Raw genomic sequence first — 24,840 nt, forward strand, 5'->3', positions numbered from 1 at the left:
GTAGATACATTGTCATTACAGTAAAAGTTGTGTGAAGGAAAAAACAAGACAGAACAAAACATGGCTTATGGCAGTAAACATCATGTAGAAGTATAAACATCACAGATGACCCCTTTGTCACGTTGGGGGGGGGGGGGGAGCTTTTATAGATGAACACTCATAAGCCCAACTCTGATGAAAACAAAATGGTCATATTTTGACATACAATGTACATAAATCTTGGCACCATTGTCTACCTCTAATGAACTTATACACAGGAAATGTAAAGAAACTGTCAATTCCCCTCTTCATACAGGTAAGGCCTAACGGGGATTTTTTTTTTTCCCCATCTGTAACAGCTCACCTCTGCTTAACTTGTTAACATACTATAAATGATCTGGAATTTGATCCCATTCACCCATCAATCATAAAACAAAACAATGGTAATCTTATCTATGAAATTATACGTCAATATTCTACACGTCAGTGTCACCCACCACACTGTCTGAGTAAACCAAGTTTGTTTTGCTGCAAGATGATATACCACAATGACAGATTGATGGGCAATTTGCAAATTTAAAAATACGGATCACTTGTAGACAAGATTGTTTTCATAAATATAAGTGAATATCTGCATATGTGCATTCATGAATATCTCCGATGTTAATGTGCCTATGGGTCATACTGTCCTTTAGTGTGTATGAAGCATATTATGGATTGGGTAATGTTCTACAGAATGTGACTCAACGGAATATAAAGTAATGAAATGGAATGTCTGTTGTGGTTTTCATTCTTGTCTGTAAGTGATTCTCATTTTTAAACCTTCAAATTGCCCATCAATCAGTCACTGTCATTTTACTTTAAAGGGTGTGTACAGTTCTGGTCGAGGTGAAGATCTAGCTTTTAACGTTTTGCGAGATATTCAGAAACCACTCTATGAGATGTCAAAGAGCATGCAGTTCTATGGGGTATCAAAAGTTTATTCGATGAAAATCGGTTTTGAAATGGCTGAGATATCCAAAAACAAGGTGAAACAAAGAGATACTAATAAAGTTGTGGCATGTCGCCTTTTATTATTAGCACTTTTTGGGATATCTCAGCCATTTGAAAACCAATTTTCACCAAATAAACGTTGAATCCTTCTTAAAATTACATGCTCTTTCATATTTCATAAGAGGCTTTTCATTATCTCACTTAGGAATGTTCAAAACATGAATCCCTACCTCAACCAGTATTGTACAGTCCCTTTAATAAAGACTGCATATTCAGTACGAATCTGTGAATAAAATCAGATGCCATTTATCAGTTTGCTAGCATGTTGAAATGAAAGGATGATTCTAGTCCTAATGCTCAACAGCCATCATTCTTTTGCATTTGCTTTTCTATATTCCATTTCTACAATATCGTCAAAGTTCATCTTTCCTTTTGTGAATCGTTGGTAGGTCAGAAAAGCCGAAAGCAAACTTTTCTACAGTGATCAAAAGAGAAGTCGTAATTCACTACATGTGCATTGTTTGATTCTAACATTTCCTTTTACCAATGGGCAAAGTGCCTACGTGCACAACGGCACACTTCCTCCATATACCAACCATTATTCCAAATGAGAACAGTATAATGACAGCTGAGGCTACACGTACAAAATAAATACCAGGTTCAAATTCCGGTATACAGTGGACGGGTGACGTTCGTGAACCATTGTCCACTGGACATTTAGACACATTTACACATGTGTATATCCAAGGTTGACGTCAAAGTTTCACAATAGGTCTACCAGCAGTGACAATGCCTGTCACATTGCATAGATAAACACCTACTCCATCACAAAAGACCAATAATGTATACACCATTCCCATAATGGCGAGTCTAATTTTTCGTGAATCGGGACTTCCCAACAATTTCACGAGTAGTTAAATTCACAACTGTGGAGTACAGTACTGAACGGAGAAATGTCGTCACATTCACATCAGGATCGGAGTTAATAATTTTGCATGTTTTTAAATTCACCAATGGCACCCAACTTGCAAAATTCGCAAAAAGTAAAGTCTCACTAAAATATTTGGTGCATACAGTAATTACTACTACTTACACTGATTTCTGAAAATACTGCAGATTTAACTGCTTCATCATTATGAGAGAATTTGTCTAAAAAAAGTGATTGTTTGAACTTGCACAATAAAATGAAGAAAACATTTCAATGTATTCCTACAAACTTGACAAACACTATAGAAAGCAGTCACTATCACATGACAAAATGGTTTCTTTGAGGGATCATCAAAACTCCAAGATTGATGGGCAAACTAACCTTTACTTTGTCAATTTTCTTTATATTTATCTATTACTTCAATAAATCTCTCAATGATAACTCCCTTTCATTCCACAAACATCATTTAACACAACTTTCTGTTCTGTACAGGTTATTCTCCTTTCAAGGCACTGAATTACCTCTTCACCCAACCCCACCACCATTATTCTTACATTTATATTTTTGGTTTCATTTTGGCAGTGTGTTTGAAGGAGAAGCACGCAAAGAATCTAAGAAATATATAGACAGTTCTTTCTTGCCAGTAGGTAACTCAAACAAGAGTTCGCTACAATCTCAAGTCCTCTCGGAGAAGCAAACATATGACTGACAGGGTGATAGCACTGTCATTTCAACCTACGACATTCATCGCTCAAGACATTATCTACGCAAACATGACCTCCCGTCCTGAAAGACAATACAAATGAGTCGCGCTATCGCAATTATCTGCTATGAAAAATGGGTCACACTATCGCCCATCAGCTCAAATCTGGTATCTTTTAACACAATGATCCCACAGAAGTAGTACATAGGTACAAGAGTCGCATAATGGGGAGAGCCAGGTTTATCTGATTAGCACAGCAAACCCTCTCATCGATATGAACGTGAGAACACAAATTTGATTTGGGAGATATGTTTTGTCCTCCTGGCTCTCCCCCCATCGAATCACTGTTGACCCCACCTATTGAAATTGCCGTCAAGACCTGTAGTCATAAAAACTCTGTATTGCTTTGCTTCATTTTTTCCATTGCTCCCCCCCCCCATCTTTCTCTTTCGAGATCTTTGGGGCAGAAGATTTCTCTGTTTACGAATGGTAAGACAGGGTCATCTATGGTAGCTCTTGCTTTTACAGTTGAACAGACCTCCCAGCAGTCGCACTCACACACACAGACAGACACACAAACACACACACATACATGCACACACAAACATACATGCATGTGTCTCCAAGTTTATCACCACACGCTGAAAGGGTTGCTCATGTTGTGACAGCCAGCCTTGGTTAGTAATCCACTAATAGCTGACGGAGAACTTTAAATGTTATTACGGAGGAGTGAAAACAGTCTTAATCTCCTCCGGTATCGATCGCCTCTCTCAGCCAGAGCTCAATGCCCAGAAGAACTCTGGTCTGGTCGGGAGAGATGCAAGGCTGAAGAGAGGCTATTGATCGCACTGCACAAATTCTTGAGGGCAACGTCTTCCATGCGAAATAACTCCTGCTTGAGATGGCACCGGGGAGAGGGGGGGGGGGGGGAGGGGGCCTGGTTGTGGGAGAAGAAACTCTACTGCTTTTTTTCGTGCGTAAAACACCTGCAAGACTCTCTGCCCTTGTGATGTTTTCCAGAATGCTGCATCCAAGATTAGCTCGATACACACTACTAAAAGACCCGGTAACACGGGGGAACTATGTATCGCAAAGGTTGGCCAAACTTTTATAGATTCAAGAATCCCTGTGACAAATTGAGTGGAACTTTACACAAGGCATACAGCAGCCGAAAAGTCTCCACTGGAGTCAAACGTTACCAATGAGTGTATGCTTGGGTACACATATTCACTGACAGGCAATTCCATTCTAGTAGGCCTGCGCTATTCCCACTTTTTGAATGTACCACACCCTGGTGGACAGCAAATATATTCAATCATTTCACTCTTCGTTAACAATCAATGCAGTCTCCAAAATAACCCATTCATATTGTTTCACTCCAATCTATTTGAAAAGTTTTATGTGTCTGTTTGTTTGCTAACACTTTTCAAACACATACTGTTCTGCTCAGTTCTAGCAAAATGTAGATCTCTATTTCGTTGTTCACATAGTCATTTCGGATTTTAGACTTCGGGATTATATGACACAGAAAGTCCTATCTATCTGTCCAATTCCTCCGTTCTGGTCGAATATTCACCACTCTGGAATAAATTGCAAAGACACTACTGCAGTGGAGAAAAGGGGGGGGGGGGTCCACATATTGGACACAAAAAGGATGAGCTTGATATTGAATTTACCCTAATGTATCTTTCGTGATTATTAGTGATATGTTGACAATAAACTTTTTTACTTTTCTTTTTTTACCCTAATGCTTTAGTCATCAGGTTAATGCTAAATGTCTCTATACAAGGATGCATGACCCAATGCCACCATGTTGTTGCCTTTTCCAAAAATAGGTGGATGAAAACTGGATAGGGCTGAGAGGGGTATACCTGGAAATGGGTCTGATGTTCAAGCTCAACAACAAGGAAAGCACACTGAAGAGGCAGCATGGGCAGAATTCAAGGTATTCAAGTCTGATTTATGATACTGTATAGGCCATATATTTAGCGAGTCTAAATTTTTGCAAAGCGGGACTTCCCGACAATTTCGTGAGTGGTTAAATTCGCGATCATGTAGGACTGAACCAAAGAGAAATGTATACGTGTACGTCACATTCATATCAGGATCAGAGTCAATATTTTTGCGTGTATTTAATTTGGCAAATAGTACCTGACTCGCGAAATATTTGGCATATACAGTAACAATAAGAAGAAATACAGCACTTGTTTTGCGCTGTCGATCTAGTGACCTATCCTAGAATGAGGCGAGGGAGACATATTGAGCGAATTACACACAACTCTGTAAAGTGGAAAGGACAAGGTATACTCACAAGTATGGCAATGTAGTGTCGGTAGTCGTAGGGGAGGGGCCCGTTGCCCCGCAGCATGAAGTCTTGCGTCCGGCAGAACGCGGCAAGGTAGCGGGGATGCAACCCCATGACTGCCGTCAGGTGGTCGAGTCTCTGGCTCTGTACAAAGACGTCGGTAAAGATCTCTCGCACCTGGAGACAAACAAAAAACATGAACTGTCGTATTAAAGCTCCAACTAACGTACACGGTAAGAACAGACACATTTGTGGCATGAAACATTCTTGTATTGGCGCCGACAGCCTTCTACGTGGCATGAAACTTTTGTGAATTGGAGCCTAAGGCCTTTTTTGCAACATAAAACTTTCAGGAACTGGAGTGGACAGCCTTTTTCGCGGCTTGAAACTTTCGCGAACCAGAACTGACATTCGAAACATAGTATGGACAAAAACTTTGTGCACGCATTTCACTTTCCTGAATCTTCGCTCCTTGCAAAAGTTGCAAAACTTTCATGAACGTGAAAATGTCTGGTTTTACGGTAGTCACATCTCCCAAGTTCTGCCCTCTCGAATGATGAAGGGGAGAGAACTCTTGTAGATAATGCAGGTACAACACTGCAGAACTGGCAGCATTCATTCTGTCTACTTCTACTCAATATATACAAAATGTCCCTCGCTTATACTCTTAAGGAGATTCCATGAGAGCCGTGATATTCTGGCATGGAAATGGTACATCTTACAGAAAAGAATTGATAATCACTGCTATTTTACTGCTTTTTGATTACCAAACACATGTGCTTATTCCCCTCCCCCCCCCCCCAAAAAAAAAAGAGAGAAAGAAAAGAGAAAAATCAATATCAAAATGCAAACATAATTTTTCGATCGATTGAATGATATTTACTTAATGAAATTAGAAACAGATCAAGTAGGGACCAAGCTAGCCTCTTGAGATAACTTTATCTTTCCCCTATTGTCTCATGGAATTGTTAATAAACACAAGATAATTATGTAGATACATCTAGTTATGAAAACATACAAATTATCAATGTCCATAGTCCAGAAGCAGCAGTTATACAATTTTCCCTATATATAACTTTTAAAAACCACCTGTTGTGCAACATGCTGAAGACGCAGGGGCAAGGCTTGTTTTGAATCTTCCAAAAACTTTCAAATTCAATGTACGATTATAACGACAATCAATATCCATGGAGACAGGCCAACAAAAACAGACAATTTCACGAATTTGAAAAAACAGACAAGTTGTAACAACATTTTCTGGGAATAGGAATTTGAAAGAGTATGAAGTTTGTGCAATTGAAAGGATATTGAAATGTCAGAAACATGCTGTAGCATCCACAGTGTGACATTTCAGAATCTTGTATGATCACCATCATATAGGCAAGGCTTTTAACGTAAATGCAACAATTCAGAAGACACCTTATGCATGCAAATAACTTGCAAGCTTGAAGAAAATGTTCACTTGAGTTTATACCAAGATTTCTTGCCCGACATGATGTCAAAAGCCAAATCCTGACAGTGGAAAATAAAAGCAACATGCACAAGAAGTTGATTTGATTCTGCTATGAAAAGCAAAGAAAACCAACACCACATACTGGCAATGCATGGTGTCATTAAACATATATGATTATTTTGTGTCATTGCACACTGCTCATTTCAAATTGATGAAATTCTTCGGTCAAGTTGTTTTTATTGCAACTGAGTGACAAGTTGCCCTACATCGTCGATGTAGGGCAACTTGTCAATCATTGCTCATTTGCTGTTGTTATTCTTAGTAGCCACTCCTACCAAGTTTTGCACACGGAATGACTCGTTGCAAATATCCCAGTTCACAGCATTATAATCTTCCATCATCACTGATGAACATCAATCTGCAGCAGACAGAGTCTCAAAGAAAAATAAAAGAAGGATGGCGTTGGACAGTCAGAGCAAAGGGATGTGTATCTTCCACAAAGACTAGATGCCTCCAGCTTGCATTACACTGGTAATAAAAGTGTTACATTCATCAGTACAAGATCATACGAGTGTGGCCCAAGAAATGAATATTGCTTCTTATTGTTCAGCATTTCCCTCCTTCTTTTGGAGAGGTTTGTGAGAATGTCTATGCCCAGTGCCACACAGCTATATCACAGGCAAACGGGTCTTCCTGATATTGTGCCAGAGCCTGAATTCAACTCAGAAGAAGTACTGTAAAGTTGAACTGAGGCAGCTTGTTAATTCTGCAGGGCTGAGAGAGACTTGGCAGCAATCATCGCTTGATCTACATTATAGCACGGACAATCGAATCCTCCGCTGGAAGTCCAACTGCTGGACGATCTGCTGAAAAGTTGTCAGAAAACACGCTGATCATTCCAACCTTGACTTGACCACAACGCTTATCGTCAATCAGCCGCTATAAAACCAAAAGTTTGGGCTTCTCAGATGAGTCCAAACTTGCAGCCAAACTATAGTAGTGGTGTTTCCCTGAGGAACGGTGGTCGCAGACTACGTAGTCAGTGTCCACAGGAGGCAACTGAGAATCGGCCGCAAACTCCGGCAAGCCGACAACACGGTTGAAGCAATGTTGCAGGCAGCATCTGTTCAGCGACAAATTCGATCTCTAATCCACACTTGCGGCATTATGAGACAGCAATGCCACATGGTCTGCACAGATTAATGTTACAGTGGCACATCACTGATGAACCGCTCTCTCTCTTGTTGCATGCTCGCAATCAATGGTAAAATGGGTTTCAACAAGGAAACTTGTTCATATATGAGGACACAAGCAGCCTTGCTTGTCAGGGGGATAAAGTAAAAGCAGCCAATGAAACCGCAATACTTCATAAAACAACCACAGCGCATAAAGATACTTCTATCTATGTAAACCAGGGGGGCACACAAACTTTCCAATTTACCGAAAAGACAGAGGCAGGGAGAAGAGGTGAACACGCGCAATGAAATGTTCGTGGCGATGAGGGAGAAAAAACAAAAACAAAACAAAACAAACAAAACAAGCACATCGCTGCGAGTCAGGATGCGAGATCCACCGCTTCTTTATCACAAAGACAATTTCCTCTGCGGGTCGAAACAGAGCAAAATAGTGACTGCCTGACTCTCCCGTGTCACTGTGGTTTGGGCCAAATTGGTGATGACACATCTGAGGCTGACCTGGATACAGCTCCTCTTTGTACCATGCTCTCTGCCTAATGTACTCTTTTGTCGATAAAAACAGTAAAATATGTAACAGAAATAGATCCTTTCAACACGTCATAAGGAAAGCACTTAAAGGTGGAAAAGCACTGGTCTCGTGAACTTTATTTGGTACAACAAAATAGACCATGATGTTACAGGGTAACAAAAAGAACCTGAGATTTTGAAGTTTCATGATGAGTCCTCGATCGCTTTCATCAAAATTATGCTCTGGTTTCTGGAAAAAATAAAATCACTTTGCAAGCTTCATCCATTGTAGGAGTTTAGTGAAATAGAAATGTTCATTATCAGGTGTAACTAATGTCTGTATTGGGAGGAACTCGTTTAAAAAATCCTACAGTCCCTTTAAGATGGCGATTGATGGCAGGTTCACAAGAGCAAATTTGGCTCTTCAATAGGTCATTTGATTTAGCATTTGTTTGCACTTTTGCTGACCATTTTAATAGGGTATTTACAAACAGCAGCTCATGGGAGGGGGGTGGAGGGGAGGGGGAGGGGTGGAGGGGAGGGGGAGGGAGAGGGGAAGGGGGTGTATGCAGAATAGAGGGGATCCACAACAGATATAATTTTAGCACCAAAAAAAAAAGAGAAAAAAATAAATGACAGGTGATATAAAGTGACAGACAGACATAGAACAACATTGCAGTCTCAGGTAATATAAAACAACTGCCAGATGATGTAACTGATAAATCTTCACCGCATGAGACAAGACATTTTGAGCATTCAACAATGGAAAATGAAGGGAAATTTGATGAAAGATAAAGATTTGCAGAATGTTGGGAAGAAGAAAACAACATCCTGTGATTTTTGTGATTAAAAATTGATGTTGGGCCACCAAATTTCCAGAAAGGTTATCTTTTGGTGGCCAACTTGGGCAACAAAGATTCACAACTGATTGTTATGATTCCTTTTATTTTGAGCCAATACATTTTTTTTTCCACGCCACAAAATATCAAAATTTCAAGTTCCTCGTGGGCCCTGAACGGGTTGCCACAGAAGTATTGAAGTTTGAATAGTGATTTACATTGGCACATGTGCTGAATCTGGACGAGGTAAATAATTGATGTGATTGCAGCAGTTCATCTGAAGTGTTCACTTAATAATAATACCAGACATTGTTTTGTTTTGCTTTTTCCTCTAGTCACCAAACATAGCTTTTAAATCTTGTCGGACAGCCACTGACTCCTACGTTAACAAGGCTGAATACAGAATTCATCATGGTGTAAATGTCATGCCCAGTATTTGAAATCATATTTAACAAAGGAGGTATACATACCTGTTCATCTTTTCCATTTTCAACTCCTTGAATCTGCAAACAGCATGAAATGAAAGAGAAAAGGTTTTGTTAGTCCATGACACATGACATATGATATGCAAGCAAAGATCGATGACAAACATAATCAAATTTGCAAAGACAACATAACATACTGCAAAAAAAAATGAGTGTATGATATTGCCTTCATTTCATTTCTACATTTGTTTTGAAGCAAAGTCAACACGTTGATACCAGCACAAGTTAACTCAATCTTTATGCAGATATAGTGTGACCCAATCAAAAAAACAAAAGTTACAAAAACCAACGCTGTCACTCTTACCCGATGCAGTCATCACTTTAACACAATTTTATCAAAGTTTGTTTTGATACACTAACACAGGCAGTTATTGTATTCAACATATATTCAGCGAGTCTAATTTTTCGCAAATCGGGACTTGCCGACAATTTCGTGAGTGGTTAAATATGCAGTTCTGGAGTGCAAACCTGAAAGGAGAAATGTATGCGTGCACGTCACATTTATGTTGAGATCAGAGTTAAAAATTCACGTAGAAACATCTGACTTGCGAAATTTACGTAAAAAAAAACCCTTGCAGAATATTCGGCATATACAGTATTTCACAATTTCTCGTCACCTATCAAGGGTGGAGCTGTCTCCCTTACTTTTTCCATCGTGGTCAATCTAACACATCCTCCAGTTTGTTAGGTTTTATTGCGGAACAATTCTGCACATGTAACCATGGAAACGCAACTTTCTGCTCCCATGACGACAAAAATGACTTATTTCAAGAGGCACAACACTCCAATTCAATTGCAATGATGTACGACAAATTTCTACACACACACCAAACAGCGAAGTGGTAATGCTATTCAGAAATTCCAACAAGATATGCAATATCTCAACATTTTATACTCGACCTGCATGAATAAAAAGGGGATACTGTTAAATTAAAAAAGAAATTAGGGCGGGGGAAGATATGGAGAGAGAAGAGAGGCATGGAAAGTTGCACGTATTTCTCTGGCTTCGGGGAAAGGAGGAAGGTGAGAAGTAATTTGAAATGATCATCGGCCACACCATGACATTTAACACAAGTTTCCTCAGCTGGGCTGGCAGCGAGGCTCTCGGACCCTACCTACCGCTCCACCACTCCTCTGTGGTAAAGCCGTCAAGCGGCATCAGGCGACAGACAAACAAGTTTGACATTCGAGCGGGATGCATCCTGCGCATCACAGGTTGCCCATGAGCATCTAGTCTCATTCCCGAGCCCCCACATGTATTTTTTTTCTTTAAACACAGCCAACCACATCTGCAGATCAAACTGCACTTTTGGCTGGACTTAACAAATTCAATCTTAAATCTTTTAAGGATATTGATCTCTATCACCTTTAAGATTTCTTTTGTGTTTGATAGAGAGATTTTACTAAAATTTCAGCAAAATCCACATATTTTTTCTATGAATGAATAAGTTTCAAAAATAAACTTCTTATTTCATCACCCTAATCTACATCAGAACGTACAATCTATACATGATGTGTCTGTGTCCCATGGCATGCATACTTTTGTAAGGATTAATATGCCATGAGGTTGCAATGATCCGATTCTTTCTTCCAAATGGGGTTTCTGCTGAAGTTATGGTGTCTTTGTCATTACATATAAGACAATATTTTACAGAAACAGTACTCCTAAATAATACCAGTTATAGTGTGAGTCATTAATCCCTAAAAGTACCTAGACACATTAATTAACAGTTTGGACATTTATATGCAAAGTGAGGAAAAGAAGAAGTTGTCAGTTGTATCAGTGAGACATTATAAACACGAGCTAAGAAAAGAAAGGTCCATCGTCATACACAAAATCAAATAATAACCTGCCTTTTTTCTTCACAAAGTACCCATTTTTGTTTGTATGATGTGTGTGTGTGTGTGTGTGTGTGTGTGTGTGTGTGTGTGTGTGTGTAATTGGAATACAATGGAAAATTCTACGAGACTTTGACAGCAAAATGGAGTTTGCAAAATACTGACAGAACACATCAAAGGCACTGACTTTCCAAGCATTGATTTGTATGTCTTTGTAGGAAGTTCACTACCTTCCATGGATTTCATACCTTCCATGAATTGCTGTTAAATCACTTGAAATTTCAATTTATTAAAAAAGGATATTATGTGGGAGCATTTCCAGGAAAAGCATTTGTCGGGCTTGTTTGTTCCGTTGTGCAGACTCGTGCAAACAGTACTAGTATACATTTAGATGATGCATCACAGAAATAAACATAGCACAGGAAGGAGGAACCATTCTTGCACTGTTTGGCAGAGTAAAATATGCAAAATATTCACTGCAATAAAATTGTCAGTGATAAATTGAACCAGCCAAGTCCTCCATAGACTAGAGAGCAATCTTTCCTTGGTGTTTCCTGCTCATGTAGTAACACAGAAATGTCATAACCCCACCTGTGTCATCACAATCACACAGAAATGTTCACAATTTGGTTTCAGCATTACCTGTTCCTGTATGTTTCTTTGAAAAAAACTTAGGCATATTCTGCGTAATTACATTCATTTTCTGAATATGAATGATGAACACTATTGTAATCTTTCCCTTTTTACCAACAAGCACAAACTACAGCAGAGTAGAGTTAACAAATGCATAGCCTCTGCAGTCTCCATTTCAACTAGATACCCCATAGCGCCCTATTCATGAGTTGCCCCACTTCACATACCATCATGCATTACTGCCGGTGCGACACATGAAACGTACTGCATGGGGTATTTCGCTTTCTCAAGAGCCCATCTCTCTGTGCCATTGTTGGAAGTGAGCTGGGATAAAAGGATCTGGATGCGATATCAATTTGTATCCTAAGCTGCAGCAGTATTGGACAGGGACACCGGCAGATATGGTCCGTTCACACTCACCCGAAAGGAATGCTTTATAAAAAGTGACTTTTGCATTGCCTTTCAAACCTTTAGGCTTGATAATATTTCTCTGTGTGAATGGACCTAAAGACAGCCAAACGCGATACCAATGATAGCGGAAGCAACGACATAGAAGAGAGAGTGAGAGAGACCAAGGTACAGGTATGATCACCTCAATGAACCAGTAAATGATGCGACAGTACTCTGACAGAGACGTGATGGCGAATTGACCCAAATTCCCAGAAAATTCATGCCTGAACAAGCTGGGCTTGGTGAAATGACAAGATGACGCATAATGCTTTACCGCTGAAAAACCAATGCAAGCAATGCACAGTATGGGTCGTGGCGAAGGGTGACTATCACGGGGCGATATATGAGAAATGTTCACAAACTGTACAACTGGGAGAAAGACTACTCTTTTCAATGGGACAATGGAATAGATCAATGGATCAATGCATGTGAATATGAAATCATAATCCTTACTTCAATACATAATGAATAAACTTTGCTGTTCATTATGTGCAAAAAAAAAGTGGTCCTCATATATGGTGGGACCCTTCTTTTATTAGGACCACTTTGTTTTTGGATATCCCAGCCATTACAAGACAGATTTTCATCAAATAAACTTTTAATTCCTCTTACAATTGTATGCTCTTTAATATTTCATATAAATGGTTTCTAATTATCTCACAAAAAGCTAAAACCTGAACCCCCATCTCAACCAGAACTATACCACACAACTATGGGTTACTAAATGCAAAGATCAGACATAATGTGATTAATTCCCAATTGACCCCTGACATCCAGAACTTCATTTTTATTAACAAATCAAATCTCATTTTTTACACACACTTCTATGATCAACAATAAATCAGAGTTATTTCATTATAGAGGACAGATGAATGACTTGATGATCACATTAACATGAACCACAAGCAAAGAATGGAAATTTAGACATCTGTCAACTAATACTCTGGCTCAAAAGAGAGCAAGCAAACAATGGATTTTTGTTTCGCAGGAAATTAACAGGAAATGATAAGAGTGAGCTATTCATCTTTCAGAGGAATGAAAGAGCTGCTAGCAACACATGCACCACCAGGGAGAGAAACAGCTGATTAACTTGAACCCACGTAAAAAAAAAAACACACACCCACCCCCATCCATTTGCTAGGGCATACACCACCTCTTCCATTTTTCTAGCCACTGCCGCTGGGGAAATCACAGATGAAATTACTCTCTGAGCTACACTGCGCATTTCCATGTGGATCCCGTCTTCCATGGATAATACCGCGGGGTCATTCCCATGCAGATTGCATTGCTTAACCCACCGCAAATGCTTTTTGTGAAAAGCACTGCAGTTATTGGAGCGCTAACAATTGGACTCCAGGTACCACTTTGATCTCGCTGACGGGGGGGCATCCTTTCTGATTGTTCCATTGAATGATGTAAAAACTGGATCACAGGATTGGCACATGATATCCACTCAAACCTTACCATAGCAACCAAACATCACTGTAAACACTTTTTTTTTATTTTTTACGTGGTCTCCAACATTAAATCCAAATGACTGAGAAACATCATGCTACCATTATAAAAGTACAATTCTGACAATTACAGTAACTGTACATGTTCCGTTCAGTGTCCTTTCTGTAATTCTGGTACATATGGTGTCTGTACAGCTGTATATCATGTCATGATTTTGCAACAGTGTATCATAACTTTAAGTAACTTTACATTACCAGTAAGTCTACATCATGTCAATTTCATTAAAAAATTATCATAGATCTACATCACTATAAGATTTACATCACTCTGAAAGAAAATACTGCAACAATTATATCCAGCTGCTTGAAATAGAGGCAACATCAAAACTGTTTCTCATTGTGGCAATACATGTCAGAACGGTAGCTTTAATACATTGTATATTACTAGTAGAGATGCTCATTTGCATTCTATAATTAGGCACTAGCATTGGCAATCATCAGCTTCCGTGGGGTGGGGAGAAATTGCATCATCCACTACCGATTGAATTACCACGACAACCGTGATTACGCAACAGTCGTCCCATCTCAGCTCCCAGTTTGACATTTCGTCAACAGGTGTACGCAAATTTCATTATTTTGTTGGAGTGTATAATTTTCTCTTAATTGAGCCAACTGAATTACCATTCTTTCTGCAATAGAGAAACTTTTTTTTTAAATCTTATCAATCATTCCCTTTTAAATGCACTGTGGGCAATACAAACATAGAAGATTTGTGAACTGAGACATTTAATTCTGGCTAAAATGTCTTCAGTAATCTGTTGTTGTTGTTTTCTTCTTCTTAAATCATGAGATACAAACTACGTGGTAAAAAGAAATTGATAATTCAAGATGATAAAAATGACAAAAAATATACAGTCACTTACACACTTACAACATCCTCCTAAAATGTAACCCATGCATCTCTCGATGTTTATAGCAACTTGTGATTGATATCAAAACTTTCGTGTTACGTAAGCCCTATGAGTTTGTCTCCTCTTCCACACTATTTTTGTGGACTCGAGGCAAAATATGCAGAAGTTACAAGAAAGAAGTCTCTTGCAGACCTATCTCTTCAAAAAAGTTTTCACACGCTCCTATCACATAGGATGGCTTGTTGATAAAATCCACTATCTCTACAGGCACTCTTCCCCTCTAGTATCCGCTAAATAGGGTCTCCTTCACATTAATGTTTTCTCCAGAACTGCAGTCACCCAAGAAATTGAGGTATCCACCAGGAATTCCACATCAAATCACTCTGGGGTATAACTATCTACGAACTGTTTCAATCAATGCAAAAGTTATCCATGATGATCGAGGTCACTGGAGTTGGTTGCCATAGATACTGCAAATTGTGGAAGTAGTTTCGTTTACATTTATGGCCTCCCGCAAAATGAAAGATGCTTTCAATGTCTGGGAGATCATGAGAAAGATGGGATTGACCCCAGATAACTTCAATTGGACTGTAATTCCAAAGCAAAAGAGCATGAAGTTAAAAGGTCATTTGAGATTGCTGGAGCATGTAGCTCCATTGCCTGAGTGTCTGTGTATGGACAAGTTGACATGTATTTGCTATGCCAATACTTGCTTCAAAACTTTATTCCTGGAACATAAAGTCTGTGCTTTAAAACACAGTTATACAATCACAATTTTGTTATCATCGATGAATTACATGCATTATCACAAAGTTTGGTGCTGTCAGGGAGGTGCTAGAGAAGGGAGAGACAACTACTGCTCTCCTTTGAATAACATGCGCGGCACCGCCGAGAAGTTATGCGTTCAACTACAGGTGTTTACTCATGTGCTTTGACAAAAGAGAGCATCAATAATCGGGACTAGCGTTCTCACATCTGTATATATAGAAATACTTGCCCCTACTGCAATTCGCTCTCTCTTGCAGTGGTGATGGCAACAATGATTTGTGTACCTTGAATTGGAGCAGCGAATCAAAATGCAGTGTAAAACTGGCAATTTTAACAGCAAATAGTTTAAAAGCACGCTGGAACACGCTTTAGCGGAGTACTTTATTTGAAAGATCAAAATATCCCAGATTAAAAGATAGAAAACTAACATGCGGAAATGTGCGCATTATAGAAAAATATTAGGTTTTTAAGAGGGCCTAATTTTCATTTCATTTCGATTTGCGCATTACGAAGAAACTAGAAATACATGTTTATGATATTGAATTCTTTCCTAAACTATTCTAAATCAATTTGAGTATTTCATTTAAAATTTTACGGCGAAATAAAGCTTGTAATTCAACGAAAGGTGAAATGCGTTCTTCGTCTCCGAACTTTGTCTTGCAACTAGAGCGGTGCCGAGCATGACTTAAAAGTGTAGTGGAATGCTAGACATCCCATTGTAATGCCTTGAACCCAAACATATGTTTGCATTTTAATTACGAAGAGTTGTCACTCCATCTCTGTAACATCGCCTTGGTGCTGTTATCACTCAATTACCATTTCTGTGTTTGGTTTTAGGAAGAATACCCAAAACAAAAAACAAAAATACTCACACTACTCAAAGCAAATCCTTGTATTTGCCAAAAATGCCTGAAACATATCATACTTTCTGATCACCATATTCCTTGTGTGACAGGAAGATTGATTTCACATTTTCCTTTGCATGAAATCACCACTCACACAGCTGAAATGTATACTTGAGGATGTCAATTTGCAGATGATGGCATGCTTGAAATGACTTATGAACCATCAAATATGACTCTATTCTATGAAGCACCCACTCACCATCCGCTAAACAGATGCAAAATCATATGTCAGCAGCAAGTGTTACCAAGTCATAAGACTGGGAAAAGGTGAATAACTCACAAACATTTGACATTCTGAAAACAAAATGCTTGCTTCCTACGTCTCCTGTGACATTTTTTTTTTTTTTTTTTTTTTATTGAGGGAGAGGTATGCAACTTTATGTCACTGCAACCATTCAATCATACAGCACATATTGTGATGATAAGAATAGTAAAGCTCTAACTCTGGCTGACTATAGCTATGAAGCAGTAATTTGGTATACATATTTTCAGGACAGCTCTTTCAGACAAGTCTATGATCTTTTGTCACAGAAATCTGAAGAAACTCTACTTGGCAGTTCCCTTTCTGTGTTCTGTATAAATGTTTTCAATGAAAATTTATCTTGCTACACATGCTGCGGTAAAAAAAAAAGGGGGGGGGGGGAGAGACTTGAACACATTAGGGATATCAGTGTAGATCTTGGCATAAACCATGATTGAGGAAGGAATACATGAGTACTTCATGTTCGCCTGTTTTGCACACAATAACCGGCACACTGTTTTCATGCACCCTGACATCAGGACAAGGCTGCTCTTTCCTGAAGGGCTGGAGGAAGATGTCACCCCGCTTTTAAGGTCAAGTGCTTTGGGACGTGCTTGTGCAAGCTGGATCAATCTGTACTGCCAAAAAGCATACATTTTCCACTTCACAGCAGACTGCAGCAGCAGAGAGAGAGATGGGCGAGGCCACCTTGGTTTAACTAAGACGAGGACATCAAATGAAGGCATTTTGTCGGAGAATTCCTCAAGACTTCACAAACCTGGTCATGAATCCCCCTGATCTCTTTTTTCCAAATTGGGTATTAAAGAAGAAAGCGGGCAAGGAATCTGTTTCTGAGCCTTACAGACCGTCAGGTCTAGACAAAGATTTGCCAATGCAGGGAGCACATCTTGGGAATGAATTCAAATAAAAGGTCTGCCCTGTCACATGGCCAAGCTGAAGTAGGCCGCTGATGCAATACCACAGAGATAACTGGTCTCATTGACCAAATCAGTAACACTTCAAGTTCATAAATCATCACGAGTGAGCTGACATATCTATATCTGGGTTATTCATTGTATACTTTATTTCCATATCGCCTCTCCCAGCTGTCACATATCTTGTCTGCCATTAACATCTCGGTAAAACATCTCCACAGGACCCCATTGAATGCTCGCGCTCCAACTCACACAGTCGCTTTTGTGTATCCCAATCTACTGTTGCCGCACTTTTCTTTATGCAGCACATTCAATGTCTTCTTGGAGTACGTTGAAACCAATGGCCGTTGACCTACACATGCTGAGGACATGCGAATACTGTAGGCCTATACGCCATATATTTAGCGAGTCTAAATTTTTGCGAATCAGGAATTCCCGATTATTTCGCGAGTGGTTAAATTCGCCATCAAGGAGTCCTGTACTGAATGGAGAAATATACACGCGTAGGTCACATTCACATCGGAATCAGAGTCAATATTTTCGCGTGTCTTTAATTTCACAAATAGCACCTGACTCACGAAATTCGCAAAAATAAAAACCTTGCGAAATATTCAGCGTATACAGTAACCATTTCAGAGATGGCATATATGTACATTGTATAGACAGTCACATACAAACTGTACGTTGTAATTTGTGACAAAGGCTGCTATGGTCTATACTCCATTAGAGAGCACATCAGGCAATATACATGTACATATACTGTATGGACATTCACAGTCACTACGAGTGTCAATATACAATGTAGTTTTAGAAACATCAAGACGCCGGATGACATTATAATTTTACCTCAAGGGAGATAAAGGGGAGATGAAATACGATGATGAAAATGTTCCTATAGCAAGGCTTTACAAAAAGGGGAGAAATAATTTCAGTAGTGCATTACAGAGTAATGCTAAGTGGACTAAGAATGGGGCTGAAAAAACAGAAAGAAGAAGATTTGATCCATTAGACAGAGCTGTGATATTGACAAGTGGCAAACTGAGGTGATTCCAGTAAAGCTGCAAGTGGAAAACTACTGCTGACAACCCTGGGGATTTCAGCAGGGCAGCCACAACCTACAGGAAGGCCACGACTTCGGTCACCCCACCCCCAAAAAAACAGCTCGCGCTTTTCTACTGCTTCAAAACAAACACCTGCCCCCGGTTTTGATCTCCACCGTGGGCTTACCTTGTGTGCAGAGTTGTACTGACAAGATAAACTCGACTAGTTTCCGAAAGTCTCTGGCATAAACTTCCCTGAAAAGTTTAACCATTTAACCACTTTTTGATGTCACTTCCTCACTTATATTTTGCAATGTCATCTGGTAAACAATAGAATGCAAGAGGTTGACATTTATACCGAAATAAGTTAGCATCAATCTCAACAGTGGAATGACCTGTCTAAAAGTACAGAATGTACATTTTGTAATGCATTTTTCTTCTCTTTTTAGTACCGGTATCTATTTTCTTTGTGATTTCACATGCTCGCATCCCAAGGCTTTTCAAAAATGATGATGCACATCAGTATATAAATTCCTCACTCTAGCAAGACTTGACTATTTTGTTTGATCACTTTCATAGCCTTTATTTGCATTCTCAAATATTCATATGGCATTCAAATTTGGGAGTGGTATTAATTGGCACACTGTCAAGATTTATCTAAAATATTAGCACAGCAAAGGACGCTGAGTTTATTAAAGCTAATAGTTTTCCACAAAGTGACAAAAGACATCCTAAGAAGTTTGATGACAGTTGTTTCCAGAGATTAAAAAAGCAACATATATCCGGAAATTACGTTTCTTTTTTAATACATTTTACACACACCCCCGGATGAACAAACCGTCTTATCCAACATTTATAGTATGCCTTCATACTTTTAACTTTATAGATCTACATGTAGGCCTAAGTGACTTCTCAGGTACATGGTAAGATATAATATTTTTAGAGATGTAATTTGTTTTTACTTGCTTAAAAAGAATTAATGCTATTCCTTCATAACTTTTAATGCAAAATCTCTCTTCACTGATACACACGGAAACCTTTACAATGCCTTGCTATCTCATAGATTCCATGGCACTTTGCACATTAACCCGTTTAGGACGGCTTGATTTTTCTACAACATGCATTTCCCATAGACACCTGCCCGAGTATACTCGGGACTCATCCTCAACGGGTTAAATCGTTCATGCCCTGAAAGTAATGAGCACGGACAGATCAGTCCCTGAACGCATGGTCCCATGACTGGCCCTCGGCCCACCATCACCACATTTAAAACGGAATGAACTTCCAGTGGCACACACACCTGGCACTTCCCCGGTCGGCAAGATCAGCAAGAGAGCGATCTGTCGATCAATGACTTTCAATGAGCATGGGGCTATCAGCCGGGGGGAGGCATGCTTTACCCTCCAAGACGTCATGCATGAGTGCTCTTCAATGAACTCTGACACCTTCACATTCTACGGACATGGAAAGCACAATGCTCTTGTCAGGTACTTGATTATCTATTGGCAGTGCAGGCACCAGACGACTATGGACGTCTTCCACTTTTGTTCACAAATTTCGTGCTATAATGGCTTTTGCACATGACAGTCTCTTTTTCCCATTTTTATTAGAAGACCAGACTCACTTTTTGAGTCAGGTCTGCAACTTTCGTTGTTTTGCCTTTGTTTGCACAAACAAGATCCCTTTGCATCGGAGCCTTTTCTATAAAAAGAAAAGAAAAAAAAAATTAAATCACATATTTGACGGCTACTCATGCTAGGACGCAAGTTTCATAATGTATTCAAATTCTATGCACGGAAATTTCCTTTAGCACACTGGCAACGACAAAGCCTGTCTGTCCCTGTCTTACCAAGCAACATCTTATCGATGGTAACATACTCAATCAGACTTACGATACTAAAAAGATTCTCAAAAGTTACAGAGCAACTTACCCAGATCATTTGGAAAAGTGTCAAGGAATTCAAAGAATTTTGCAGAATTTCATGCACATAGACAAGAATTTCTCGACAACTTTCTGTCTCCATCACCCACCTTCTTTCTGCACCATGGATAAGGACCCATTGCTTTCTCACACCTGGCTGTTGAACACTAATCCAGGAAATAACATTCAAAGGACCTTATCCCACTGAAAACTTGCAGTAATACTGAAGTCAAAAGCCAAAGCCGCTCCAAGATTTCTCCATTTATAAAGCCAATATGATGAATGTGTTATATTTATTTCCACACAAGGTTGATACACAATTTGTTTTCTTCCATGCACCCTGGCACACTTCTCGTGGAAGGGGCGATCCACTCAAAACTGCTCCAGAAGTCCCATGATCTACCCAATTTCCTACAATTTCCTGCCATGAATCGCAGTTCACGATAATCAGTCCATTTCTAAGAACAATGTCAAAAGTGCGTATTAACGCGAACAACAAAAACAGTGTGCACACCGTCTCGATCTCTCTCACTCCTGTAGTGCTTCAGGAAGGCTGCCCTCTATCGACAACTTTCCTGCATGATGTTTCATCCAAAGATTAAAACAACTTTAAATATATGAATGTAGAGCTACAAAAAGAGAATTTTGCTCAGAGTTTTAAAAGACAAAACATAGCTTTAAGAAAAGGAAAAAAAAATACGTTACCATTTTTTTTTTCACCCAAGGCTTATCCCTTTATACTCTTCAGTAACCCTGATGTATGAAGATGTACATGCGGTGTTCTTGTATTATTCTTTTCATTACATAAAGCATCAACAAAACATTGAATTAAAGTAGCCAAACTTTGTCCCTGCTGGTGAATCTACATGTTCACATAATTGCATAATTTCTTCACTCTGCTCTGGAGTGTGACACAGGAAGTGCTAATGTCATCTGCATCCCCACCCCACCCCTCCCATTCTATGGTAAAACGTCATGCAGTGGCCAAATTTGGGTGCTGCCACCCCGCGGCTTGCACTTTGCAAACGCCAATACGTGCGGAGATTCAGCATCTTCCTGCGAACGTGCGTCTTCTCACACGCTGCCGTCAGCGACGAAGGACCAAGGATGCACATACAGTACGTATGCCTCCTTTCTCAGACTGCATGTCTGGATGTCTCCCGGTGGGTTGGTCACTAATGAAACTCCACAGCCCCACTTTATCCATCAATACACCCTCATATTTGAGTGACGTAAACATTTACCTCTCATTCTGCAATATGAACTCGTGCCATGACATTCTCCCACCTAGTCTGAAGATGAAGACCTCTTTGAAAGGGAAAGTGTCTTTATTGGTATGTCAAGACTATCAAAAAAATTTAAAAAATAATGTATTTGAATACTTATTACAAATTTAGGTTAACTATAAAAAGCAAATCATTATCCACTCCTGTTTACAATATCTGTATAAATTTTGCTGCAATTGCTGCAGAAAGAACTTATCCTATACCATACAGCATTTTCAAAATTGTTTGTCCTGTACATTTAATAAAAGTAGAATGATATAACATCATTCTATGTGTTTTTAACCACCATACACTTATAATCCAAACTCATAAAATGTTCATGTTCTAGAGTAATGTCACAACAGTTTCATGTGTACTCACAGCAGGAATGCCAACCTTTTAAATAACATTGAGTGTTCAAAAGTATTTTTACCTTTTCTGCCATAGACATGTGTAGGAATGTAATTTGGGAAAAAGAGTATTTTCCAAGAACTCTGTAGTATTTTTGGGCAAAAAGGGACAAAATATTGCCCCCCCCCCCCAAAAAAAAAAAAAAAAAAAAAAATTGACACCTCTTGTCATGGTGCGGGGCACTTGTAAAGAAACGATGCCATATTTCACATCCATATCTATCTCCTTTGATGTACAAACAGGAAGTCATTTACATTTCAGCTTCCTTTATTGAGATTTTATTTGTTATAGAGGAAGTGCAAGCCACCAAGTCTGACTAGCAAACTGATGACATGGGATAACCTTTGCATCTATTCAGTGATGATTGACGTTTATAGTTCTAATAACAAGAAGAACAGAAGGAATGTTGCAAGCAGAGACTATTCCATGACCATAAAAATAATTTAAAGGACAAGTCCACCTTCATCTACATGTGGATTGAGTGAATGCAACAATAGTAAAACACATCAGTGAAAGTTTGGGGAAAATCGGACAATCCGTTCAAAAGTTATGAATTTTTTAAAGTATCTGCGCAGTCACTACTGGATGAGAAGACTACTACAGTGTGTGATGTCATATGCGTACAACGATATAAAGAAAATAAAAAGAGAATTTCACAAAACTTCACTTTTTGAATAAAGTGTACATTTCTTGGACTTGTTACTGACATATGTTAAGGGTAATCAGGGCTCGACACTAACTTTTTTGTTTGGTGGCCCGATGGGGCCACCAAAATCCTCAATTTCAAATTTTTGGTGGCCCGAGAGAAAAATTTGGTGGCCCCGAAAAAAAACAATAAAAACATTAAAAGTCCTGTTTTTTTAATGAGTCAAATATCTAAGTTTTATCCAGTCATAGTAAGAATTGGAAGTTGGACATACATCTACTCATAAATAAACCTCAACAAACTCGCAACACTCACGCTCAGGCACTCATTCAGTCCCTTTCATCCATCCTTTAAACAAATATAACTGCTAATTTCCGGCGCAAAAAGTTACGAATTAATTGACGTACTTTTCAAAAAATTTTGGTGGCCCGAGGTGGGCCACCAAATTTGCCCTTTTTTGAAATTTGGTGGCCCGACTTTCAATTTTGGTAGCCCCGGGCCACCGGGCCACCATTAGTGTCGAGCCCTGGTAATATTATTTTCCCTGCCTTCTGAAAGAGAGAAGGCAAGTGTTCTCTTGTTATGCGAGAAAAGTGAAAATATGTTGCATTTTCTTTATTCTTTCTTTATGTCGTTGTACACATGTGACATCACAAGCTATAGTAGCCTTCTCATCCAGCCTTCAGTGAGCAGAAACTTAAAAAAATCATAACTTTTGAACGGATTGTCCGATTTTCCTCAAACTCTCACTGATGTGTTCTACTAATATTGCTGCATTCACTCAACCCACATGTCTATGAAGGTGAACTTGTCCTTTACGGATAAACACATTACAGCAAGAAGCAAGAGTCCTGACAGCCAATTGGTAGTTGTTATGGTGATTGCCTTTAAAGAAAGTAACAATCACGGAAATTACTTTCAACAGGGCACTGGTGAAATCGTTTGAGACTACAAAATTGTCTAGATTGAGTGAATTTTTATCAAATGTCATAAAACCCTGACTTTCAGACTAATTTGTGATTGTGAATCCTAGAGTTTTGCATCTTCACATGTCATAGTCACAATAAAATATATTCTTTACATACCATAGAACTCCCAAACCTGTCAGACTAAAAAAAATAGGAATGAGTCTGCTCAAATGTAGGAAAGAAAGGGCAGTTCCCATCACAGTGTGTAGTCAAATTATCAAGAGAAAGAAAAATTTAGATAGAAACAAGAACTGGGAATGGTCAAAATGTAGATTCTTTCCTCCAAATTCAGAATGGTTGTGAGGTCTCATACCAACATACATGGTGGTACATATTCCTCCATTGGCATGATTATGACAGCAGATTGGGCAACAATCACTGATGCTCGTAATTGACAATGATTAATCAAACAATGGGAGACAGGCCAAACCCGCCCTGGAAAATGACTACCCAATGACATTCAGTCACGGGAAGTGTTTGTTGGTATAGGGCTCTATGATTTGCGTTAATTCTATCCAGACACAGTCCCCACATGCAAGAGCAACCTTTCAATGTCAATGACATTCAAATGATTACACCACGGGGATACGGAGAGGAAACGAAGCAAGGAAACCCGGGTCAATAACATCGTCCCCGTCTCACATTTCTTTTCTCCTTCGAGGTAGCATGTCAATCTCACTTCCACTTAAAAAAACTGAGAAGGCGGAATCCCTGGTAGCTTTTAAGCGAACTCGAATCTCTTCGGGAGCCCGTACAGTCAGTCACCCGATAACCCATCGACGATAGTTTTCCAGAAACCAATTATCAAAATCCTCAACTGAGGTTAAGAAATGCTTGCTATCACACTCACATCCTGAGTGATAAACTATCTGATTGATGCTAGAATTTTTGCGTGTCATTGACATCCCCATGGGGGGGGGGGGGGGGGGGGGGGGGGGGAACAATGTTTCTGTGGAAATTCATGCTGGAGTCAGCAGTCATGTAAAACATTACATTTTTCACGATACACAATACTTGGTGAAATACACATTCCCTCTCCTTGTTAATGATACTGAATATCAATGG

The 24,840-nt window shown here is 39.3% G+C and overlaps 1 protein-coding gene across 1 annotated transcript in view; it reads right to left on the reverse strand.

The window, feature by feature from the left end:
• Window positions 1-24,840, reverse strand: part of LOC139724816 (sestrin-1-like) — an 81,934-nt gene that overhangs the window by 22,354 nt on the left and 34,740 nt on the right. Inside the window, exons 4-5 of the mRNA XM_071635940.1 lie at window positions 9,374-9,406; window positions 4,915-5,085 (exon numbers count right to left, since the gene is read on the reverse strand). Of these exons, the coding sequence (XP_071492041.1) occupies window positions 4,915-5,085; window positions 9,374-9,406 (204 nt within the window). The remainder of the gene's footprint in view (window positions 1-4,914; window positions 5,086-9,373; window positions 9,407-24,840) is intronic.

The sequence above is a fragment of the Diadema antillarum genome, unplaced genomic scaffold (assembly GCF_040938485.1).
Source record: "Diadema antillarum isolate AM-2024a unplaced genomic scaffold, OU_Dant_1.0 scf00000231, whole genome shotgun sequence".
In the NCBI taxonomy this organism is placed as follows: Eukaryota; Metazoa; Echinodermata; class Echinoidea; order Diadematoida; family Diadematidae; genus Diadema; species Diadema antillarum.